Here is a 10,864-nt window from a genome sequence, read left to right as displayed (position 1 = left end):
TGACTTGGTCTACGTCCTCATCTGAATCAATCCATCCATCAAACGATAACTCATTAATTTCTATGGTTAGTTTTTTCCTTCCATCAATCTCCTTTTCCTTCAAAGTTCACAAAAAGAATCCCCAGTTTCATGTACCTAAACGTGAATGTGAACTCCATAAAATGCTAAGCAATAAAGGTCTTGAGTATTAGGTGACCTGCTGGTGCCAAACTTCCTTGACAAGACCTTATATATATAGATAGATAGCTTCTTCTATCATCTCAAGGCTTGCTTAACTAGTTAGTGATCGAAGTTCCTACAGGGCACTGCAATGGCTTCTTCTTCTTCCTTCAGGGCTACTTCTACACTGTCTCTTCTTCTTCTACTGCTATTCTTTGTGGGGAGTTCCTCTGCTACACTCTCCACTGACTTTTACTCAAAATCTTGTCCCAAACTTGATTCTACAGTGAAATCTGTTGTTAAATCTGCTATATCCAAAGAGAAGAGAATGGGTGCTTCTCTGCTTCGTCTCTTCTTCCATGACTGCTTTGTCAATGTAATCTCTTCTTTTTTTAATTACCTTGCTTTGTCGTTCTCTAGGGAGTTGAGCTCATCTCCAAGAGGGAACCCAGCACGTTCAGGGAGCATCCAGCCATTGGACTGTTCCATACACATCCCTAGGCGTGCACCGAGATGTGTACAACACAGCCCCACCCTTGGATGCCCCCTGGACGCTGAGCTCCCTGGAGAGGAGCCAGATCCTTCTCTAGGTTCCTTATATGATTTGCATGCTTCTTTTTGTAGCTTAAACTTTGCTCACTACGATATCATCTGATGTTGATGGCACTGGCTACCAATTTGTGTCTACATAATAGGATGTGGTACTTGGATTGGGATCAATTTTCTATATGGATCTCACCGTCAATGGGGTGTGGGTTCCACTCATTAGAAGTGGATCTTGTACCCTGGATGATGAGATTTATGTGGACGACATCCCATGTTGGTAAAGAAACCAGACTCATGTCACTTCTGACCGTTGGATAGATATGTCTAGGATTAAATTAGTCACATGTAATATTTAATGATCTAATTTAATCAAATGCATTCTGGTGTATTGGTATGCATCTTTGTATTATTCAGCCGTCCATGTATGCCAATGCATCTTGATCTTGTAGTCCATATATTTTAAGAGTTTTATTTTACCATTTGACAAACTTTGTTTAGTTAAAACTTGGTGCATAGATTTGGGATTTTGAAATTTTTACTCCATTTGATTTGCGACCTTGTAGAAACTTAGATCATCCCTGACAAGCATATGAGGATCTCCCTTCCTAGAATGGGTAACTAAGCTCATAATATAATATGGAAAAAAGTTCTCTGTTTGAAAATGTACATATCACCCACGCCTAAACACAGTGACGGATGAAATGACCGTCTATCTCCTATAAAAAGTGAAAATCCCACCCCATGATGCTTTTTGCAAACTCTCATTGGCCGACACACGCAAGCGCCACGCTCCCGCATTAATATTTATTGTTAAGAGTTGACAAATCCACAAAAGAAAGTGTTGGCTTATGTATTCTTCATCTTTCTCTCTCATGGACTCTTCTCGTATTGTTTTAATTACAGGGATGTGATGGGTCGATACTGTTGGATGACACGTCATCCTTCACCGGAGAGAAACATGCAAATCCAAACCGGAATTCGGCGAGGGGTTTCGATGTAATTGATGATATAAAAACTGCCGTGGAGAAAGTGTGCCCTGGGGTTGTGTCTTGTGCTGATATCATTGCCACTGCTGCCAGAGACTCTGTGGTTACTGTAAGTAAAATACAATATTTTTTCTTATAAAAAAAAAAGTAATATACAATATTTATATGTGTTTCCCTTTGGAGGATCCATGTGGACCAATTGCATACTTGTATTTGGAATATAAATATAGAACCCTTCCATTTTCTAGTTCGATGTACAACATAAACTGATTGGATCAATTTATGACCTAATTTTGATTTTGGGATTATTTCAGCTTGGAGGGCCTAGTTGGAATGTGAAACTTGGTAGAAGAGATTCTAAAACAGCTAGCCAATCTGCTGCAAATAATGGCATCCCTCCACCAACTTCAAGCCTAAGCAACCTAATCTCTAAGTTTAAAGCTGTTGGTCTTTCCACCAAGGAGATGGTTGTCTTATCTGGTAAATCTCTCTCTCTCTCTCTCTCTCTCTCTCTCTCTCATGAAAGATAAATAAAATACATAGCATATGGAAATTACATGAGCATGCAAAAATCTATACCGAGACAGGTTTCAGCATACCTAGATCTATGATTGATGAAAAATGCCTAAATGAATATTGCAACTTCACTTTGATGTTTGTCAGTCTTGTCTACCCTCTTTTCTATTCATTTTAGGGTTTCTAATGTAGTACATTTAATGGGTCAGTGTCAAAAATATATAAAGTGAGGGCAGTGACCAACCCTGCAAAAGAGAGCAAAATTTCTTTTCCCATTAAAGGATATTTTTGTTAGCTCCACACTGCACAATATTTTTATAGGACTTAAAAGTGTGTGAAAAAAGTCCAATATCAGTGTATTGATCAATTACCACTACTGGACTTAACAAGCTCATCCATTAATATCACATTTACCAATCCCATTTTATAAAATCCAAAGGGTAAGTATGCTTGCCCACCCAAAAAGGAAACCTTATATCAGAATGATTCAAATGGCTTATTCTTTGAAACAGGTGCCCACACAATTGGGCAAGCAAGGTGCACTAGTTTCAGAGCCCACATATATAACGACAGCAACATAGCCAGTTCCTTTGCCAAGACAAGGCAAGAAAAGTGCCCTAAAACTTCTGGGTCAGGAGACAACAATTTGGCACCTCTGGATCTTCAAACCCCTACTTCTTTCGACAACAACTACTTCAAGAATCTAATCAAGCAGAAGGGGCTTCTCCACTCTGATCAAGAGTTATTAAATGGTGGATCCACGGATTCAATTGTGAAGTCATATAGCAGTAACCCTAGTACTTTCGAATCAGATTTCACTTCAGCCATGATCAAGATGGGAGACATCAGCCCCCTCACTGGCTCCAATGGACAGATAAGGAAGAACTGCAGGAAGGTGAACTAAGGGCATGCAGTCTATGCTTGATTGAATCAAGTTATTATCTAATTGTTTGTTTTAGGTTTTTTTTTTTTGGCTTTGTAATCATGAAGAGAGTCGTGTGTCTCACACGCTCATATGCGATACAAATATAATTCTAGATGAGTTAAAGCTTTAAAGAACTTTTTTTTTTTTTTGGGAGAATGTTTTCTGTGCTGGGGCGCAGGCTGCGCCCAAACACATGGGGGTGGATGCAATGACCATCCTGCCCTCCTGAGTGGTAGGCCCATGTGTCTGGGCGCAGCCTACACATACAGAACACAAAAAAAAAGGAATATAAAAAAGGAAGGATCATAGAAAAGCCCATGAACCCAATAGGTCAATCCCTATTGGCAACCAAATATAAACAGATATTAACCCAATAGAATAGCATTCACTGCCCAATTATCAATAAGTCAAAATTTTCAAAAAAACGATTTTTCACATCATCAATAATATTCGAAAAATGGAAGATCTGGTCAGCACTCTGTTACGTAACATCCTGAAATTTCTCTCCAACCACAAGTGAGAGGTACAAAAAGCCACCTTAACAATACATCCCATCTGATCACCTCCAAACTCCTTAGCAATCCATTGAGCTTCTGTCATTATATTCGAACTCCTTTAAAGAACTCGTTTATTGTTCACTTTTTCGATATTGTTATCGTGAATAGGGTCGTGTGTCTAAACAAATACAATTATATGTTTGGAATTAAAAATCTTTATAAATTTTTTTTAACTCGAATATTATCTGATACCACTAATCTTTATTAAAAATCATTAAAAAATCAAATTACAATGAAAGACATAGCCCGCCTTACACCTACTGAAAAGAGACACATCTCTCCTTATCTAAAAATCTTTATGGACAAAGGACATTGTGTGGCTTAGTTCTCTCTCTCTCTCAGCTGACTCAAAAAAGACAAGTGGGGTGGTTGTTAGAGAATGAAGAGCTAGGTGTCTCTCGAACAAAGGTGTAGAAATAATATCTAAAGAGTACAAATCTTCTCTAGAATCTGATAGATGGGTAACCCCGCATCTTCCTACTAAATTAGGTCATCAGCACCTCTAGCTAGCATCCGTGCCTCGTGCCCCTTTAGTTCCATGTCCTTCTAACTGTGGACCCTCAAAATCCCGTAGTGGATCCAACCTTGTGGCCTAGCTAGGGACCTTGTCTAACCCGGATTTTCTTTGGAAACCTAGTCTTGTTGATGCATTTATTTAATCCTTTTGCGTGGTGTACACTGCGTGTGTAGTAATGGTAGCTAAAATTTTTCATTTTTAATTCTGTGAATAAATTTTGGGAAAAAGATTCCTATGCTGACAGTATAGAGATGCTTCCCACACCTTCTCACATCCTAATCATATGGGCTCCATAGAGACCATGTGAATCCCCTATTAATGAAATCATTTCCCTCATTGTGCTTGGTGCTGTGGTGTGAGAGATTCCCCCACATTGTCGATGTAGGAACCCTCTCCCATAAATTTATTGACTAAATATCAGCCAAGTGTAGAGACATAACACAAAAGCCATAGCAGCCCAAATTGCAGTCTCCTTGCACCAATTCATGAGTGAGTTTGTCATATTGTAGATATAGGATTTTGTCACTCTATTACCAAAATATTACCATTTTGACCCTAGAGCTATTTAAATGCTCAAACCATACCAGAATGGACTGATTGTCCCTAGAGATCATATTTCCATGATAATTAAAACAAGTTCTAAAATTTGTTACAAATCTGACACTGTTTGCCCATCATTTCATCTAACCCTAATTCTATGGGCTTCGTCTGCTTTGTGACACTAATCTGATTGGATTCCCGTATAAATATTTAGTGGATTATTGAATCATTAATTATAACATTAAAAATGATTTTTGTTGATATATGGATTGTCAAAATATGATGGTCGGATCTCCTGGAATCACTTCCAAAAGTTCATAAGAAAGATGATCGCACTGCAAGTCAGTCGGCTTCAGACTCAGATCTAACTGTGTTCCTGACATAATATATGATTGATATTTATGTCATTGGAAATTAGACTCAATATTTTTTCCAACAATATAAAGACTAGTGAAATCAAATGGCCGGATCTCCCGGAATCAGTCTCGGAAGATGATTGAAAACACGATAACACCTAGGACCCTGAGGGGGCCTGACCTACAACCAATGAGGGGGTGCCACGTGAAACCCAAAACACTATTCACTTGGAGGCAGCTCCATTGATCCTTCAATCAAGGATCTGCGGACTCCCCTTATTTTCTCTCTCCTCTTAATTCTCTCCATATAAATGGGGCTCTTAGTTTTATTTGAAAATAGAAATCAGAACAAAAAGCCTCTAATAAAAATCTGATTTTCAAGTTCTAGGTTCTCTTCTCTCTAGCTTAGTCCCTTGATAAGCTGGAAAACTCTTGGAGAAGGAATGAATCCAAGGGGGAACTTCACAAAAAGCCATCAAGAGCAGAAATTCCACAAGAAGTTTCGAAACCCTGAAAAAATTTCTAGACATCGTTGGAACCAGAATACTGGTTGGAGTGCAACAGTGTACATCATAATTTCGACATTTTGACTCGACAATGCCAAAAATCATTCGATAGACCTATTTTGGGCTCCAAAAATGTATTTTTCTCCCTCCTCCTTTTTATACATAGTTTTTTAATTTCCTACATAGGCTTCAAATGTATAGTTAGCTTCACTTAATTGTGTACCCGACATGGTACGTAATCCAGGTAACAGTCAAGGCTGATACCAATCTTATAGCGATCCGGATCAGTCAAAACCGGCCTGGATCGACAAAAAATGACCAAAATCCAGGTTTTCCTGGATCAGTTTTGGTAAAAATATTATAAAATATTAAAAATCGGTAAGAATCGATTAAAATATTAAAAATTTAGTCAGAACCCCCCAAAAAATCAGTCAAAAAATCCATTGAAATTACACGTATTGGATTGGATCAGACGATCCAACCAAGTAGACGATCCAAGGAGTGATCCACTATACCTTTCCAAATCGGTCATTAATCGAGATCGGTCTGGACCGATACTAATCCGCTCCGGCGATTTTTGACCAATCCGATACCTCAAACCATGGTACCTAGGTTAGGGTTTCTGAACCCTAACCATGATTTTGCTGACATTACAATAATGTTGAGATAGTTACCATGTATGCCCTTGTCATGCTATTTTCTATTATATGCTTGCATATATATTCTCAACCCCGGTATGCTGCGATGGTGCCAATATTTTTCCAAAAATATGCATACAATACACCGTTAGGCTGCCGAACTTCTGGTGAGAATTCGAATGACACTCTAATAGTGTCATCTGACCTAACCTTTCAAAATCAAGGGTTAGACCCATGATGTGCTCAACACCCTGAGAATTTTCCTAGTCAAGTATTGGAAACGAAGATTGACTTGATTCCTATCCAAGTCCGTAGGCAACCTTTCCATCAGATTCGGTCATAACCATGGATTCATATAGTAGCCTTGCATTCATATAGTATAATCATGTATATCATATAGAATAATCATGCATCCCCCCCCCCCCCCCCACACACACTCACATACTCATGTATTCATATCATTATCCCAATTCCCGCATGTCATCCACATCTGGATGCGGAACTACGAATGACCTGATTCCCTAACCCATAGGGATACGTAGGTAGGCGAGCAACCTTATGCTCTGGTACGGTCGTATTCATAACCAACCCTGTCCCCCCCTATATTTCTTCCCATACATTGCATGCATCATATATTTCTTCTCATACATTGCATACATCATTAGCATACATACATAGTAGCTAGCATTTACATTCAAGAAATAAGTATCTAGGATTAATTAGTGATACTAATTAACCTAGGAATGGTATACGTAAAACCTTCACAATACGTAAATTTGGACTTACCCTGATCTATGTGGCAAACCTTTGCCTTATCCAACACTGAGTCAAACATAGCTCACCCCCCCCCCCCCCCAAAAAAAAAAAAAAAAAAAAAAAAAAGAGGGAGACATCCATGAGTCCTACAACCCAATCTAGGTAGCATCTCCAAATCAACATCCCAAACATAAAAATGTCATTACCCCTTCGTCCCCATTAGAGAGACGAGAGGAGAACCCATAAGGGACTAAGAGGTCTTCAATAGTGCTTCACACCAAGGTAGAAAAATGCACCGAGGTTGAGAAAAGGTGGGGAGGGGGGAGAGGCTCTGCTTTGCATCCTCCACCTTTTTTAGGGTCTTGACCCCTATCCCTTTTATAGTGGCAGCTCTACTAGGGATTGATTTAAGACTCTTGTTGGAGATCATTCTATGCACACATTGCTTGCATTATATTATTGCGCTTCACTTGCAAATTAGCTGCATCCTGCATTTTTCATCGTGTTCGAAATGAAATCATGCAACGGGGATGTCGATATTGTGTCTTGACCCCCGAGGAGGTGTATCACAATATTTGACATTCTGAGATCAAATGATAGGAAATTCTACCACGACGTGTTCAAAATAGGACATCGGCCTAGAGATGTAGTGAAATCACAACCTTTGATCTCGTACCTACGGGTATATCAAATGAATAAAACCCAGTATCATCACCTTTACCGATGACATGTATATTAGGTTTGCATGTTACTTCCGATGATGAAGGATGCTCCATGCTTGTGCTGAGCAACTTTGAGGCTTATATCCACCAAGGCACAACATGTGAGTCCTTTGAAAATGGCATATATGGTCTAAGTCAATGGTGACCATTTACAAGCCTACCCCACCTATTTCAAGCAGCGAAATAGATCCAACTAGGACTTGACACAATAAATAATTGCATGTGACAGGGATATGAATCACCTCAATTCCATCCCTGCCAAAAATAATCTGAGCTCAAATGAGGGTTCTGTTGATCTAATTTTTACCCAAACTAGCAGGGCATTAGGAATTAGCTCTAGGTCCATCTACAAACATCCAGGAGCCAAATGTGGACCTCCAATGAGGATGTTCCTTCTGTAGCACTCTGGGTTTAACCCACCAAGGCCAACATCTTGAATGTTCAGTGTTCTCTTGTGCCCACATTTCCCCTTTGAAATGTATATGTGATGGAGTAACCTACATAATACCAATTGTTGGTCTAGGGAAAAACAAAGATCACTTCTCCCATCTTTTTTTGCTAAAGATCAGCAACGTGTGTATTAAAATATAGGAATAATTACAAGATCAGAAGTCCCCAAAAGGGAAAATCCATAGAAAAACCAAAACAAATCCTCATCGGCAGGTAACCTTAGAAGAGCAAAAGAGATTAGAGTTATTACTTTAGAACCCCACCTTCGGCATGACCATCAACAGGGTTCTAGAGAAACAGACTAATCCAAACACGAACAGATAGAATTCAGCCCTGAGCAAAGCGAAACTGACTTTTTTCCTGTAGGTCATTCAATCTCATAATGGACGAAAGTTGGAGAATCTACCCAACAATGAGACACCTAAATTGTTGCAATCCTTTTAGCCAATAGATCTGCCACTGTATTTGCCTCTCTATAGCTATGGATTATTTTCCATGTTATAGCTTGAAGATAATTCATCACATCAAACCATTTTTGCTTACACTCCCACGGGATCTTGCCATTCTTTATTGACGTAATCATCGCTTCAGCATCTCCCTCAACCCAAAGAAGGTTGATATTTTTATCCCTAACCATTTGGACTACAAAGAAGAAAGCTGAGAACTCAGCAAAGAAATTTGTCAAATTCCCCAAATAAATAGAGAAACTACTTGTTGGAATGCCCTGAGAATTCCGAAAAATACTTGCAGCACTTGAATGACCTAGATTTCCCATAGAACATCCATCTATATTGAGTTTAATCCATCCAATATCTGGCTTCCTCCATATTATTTTAATAATACGGTGGGACTTAGACTTCTGGAAGGTGGCACCGATTTGTTAAGCAATTACCAGGTCTTGAAAGGATCTGATTTTGCAATGCATGAAGGTTGAAGCATCTTTGAGGTCCAATTTAATGAAGCACATAACAGTACTAGAAAGATTATCTTGGCCTTCAAAGCGTTGCTTATTCCGCTTCTACCATATGTGATAAGCCACCAAAATGAACCCAGCCTGCCATTCACTTGAAAGACAGATAGCATTTGATTTTCCTTTCCACCAAACTAATAAATCCATATTCGAAGATTTATTCGGCCACACCATCTGGAACAAGGAAAGGAAGTCCCGCCATACCTTCAAAGAGAATGAGCACTCAACAAAAATATGACATTGATTTTCAATAGCGTGCATGCATAAACAACAACGAGAAACTATCGGAATAGCTCTTTGAGAAATCATCTTGTCAGTTGGAAATTTACCATGCATCAAATGCCAACCAAATAAAGATTGTTGTGGCTGTAAAAATTTTGCCCAAACCATGGAGGGCCATGAAATTTTGTTAGCCGCTGATCTAATGCCTTCCCATGTTGACTTCACTGTGAAATTTCCCATCTTGGATAGCATCCAAACCCTCATATTATCCACACTTATCGATGGAATTTTGATATTTGTTGCGTCTGTAAAAATCTATTGCAAGAAGGGAGAAGAAACTGTAGGAAAAAGCCATTGAGATTGCACAATAAATCTTGCAAGGCAGGTGTCGAATGATTTAAAGACTGAAGTAGGGAGACCTGAACAGACTGCAATAGATCCTTCTCCTAACCAGTTATCATGCCAAAAATCAATCTTGGAAACATCGCCTATGATTTCCAAGATTCATGCGCAGAAGCGAAAGTCCACATTTTCTTGATTCCTAACCAAATAGTTGATGAGGAATTGATGTGATTTTTTATGTGGCCCTTGGAAGTGAATCTCGCATAAAGAAACCTGCCCATACTAGAGGAGTCTGATTTGATCAGCCAACAAAGCTTACAAAGTAAGGCCTTATTAATGTCCCTTAGCTTTCTGATTCCAAGTCCTCCTTCAACTAGTGGCTTGCAAGTAGCTTCCCAATTTACTGTAATTCCTTTAGTAGTGTCAGGGTCCCCACTCCATATGAAATTGCGCATCCACTTTTCCATCAAAGAAATCAAAGATGTAGGCCACCAATAAATTAAAAATATATGGACTGGTAAGCAAGAGATGACAGACTTCACCAACTGGACTCTCCCTGCCAAAGAGATAAGTTTGCCCTTCCATCCTGAGAGTCTAGATTTGAACTTATCCATCAAAGGCATAATATAATCCTTCTTTACTCTACCTTTAAAGATGTCTACTCCCAAGTACTTTGTAGGAAAACAGTTGTTAGCAAAGCCCATAATGTCCTTTATCCTCGTTGACCTTGTTGGAGAGACATGACAAAGAAACATCTTGCTTTTGTGTAAGTTTAAGAGCTGCCCAGAGTAGCTTTGACACTTATCAAGAAAACCCTTCAAGTTCCTGACCGATCGAATTCTTGCATTCATAAATAGAAAAACATCATCTGCAAACAAAAGGTGGGTGGGAACCGACACACCTCACGGCCCGAGTAAGGGTCTTATTTTGTTGGTGTCCTTTAAATCAGCAAATCCTCGACACAAGACCTCTTCCACTATAATGAACAACGGGGGAGCTAGTGGGTCACCTTGCCTCAAACCCCTCTCAACTCTAAAGAAACCTATTGGTCCGCCGTTTAGTAATATGGACTATTTGGCTGAAGAAAGAAGCTGATGTATCATTTTAATCCATAGATCATTGAAACCAAACTTCTTCATAACATCGAACATGAAGC

General features: G+C 39.2%; 1 protein-coding gene across 1 annotated transcript; it reads left to right on the top strand.

Annotated features, from left to right (window-relative positions):
- Nucleotides 1–294: 294 nt before the first annotated feature.
- Nucleotides 295–10,318, top strand: LOC122657085 (peroxidase P7-like). The gene is made up of 5 exons (XM_043851849.1): nt 295–535; nt 1,609–1,800; nt 2,006–2,171; nt 2,720–3,155; nt 10,300–10,318. The coding sequence occupies exons 1-4, from the start codon at nt 311–313 to the stop codon at nt 3,109–3,111; spliced, it is 975 nt and encodes a 324-aa protein (XP_043707784.1). The 5' UTR covers nt 295–310; the 3' UTR covers nt 3,112–3,155; nt 10,300–10,318.
- The last annotated feature ends 546 nt before the right edge of the window (nt 10,319–10,864 follow it).

This window comes from Telopea speciosissima, chromosome 3 (genome assembly GCF_018873765.1).
Source record: "Telopea speciosissima isolate NSW1024214 ecotype Mountain lineage chromosome 3, Tspe_v1, whole genome shotgun sequence".
Lineage (NCBI taxonomy): Eukaryota > Viridiplantae > Streptophyta > Magnoliopsida > Proteales > Proteaceae > Telopea > Telopea speciosissima.
The sequence above is the reverse complement of the archived record's forward strand: the minus strand, read 5'-3'. Positions and strand labels throughout refer to the sequence as shown.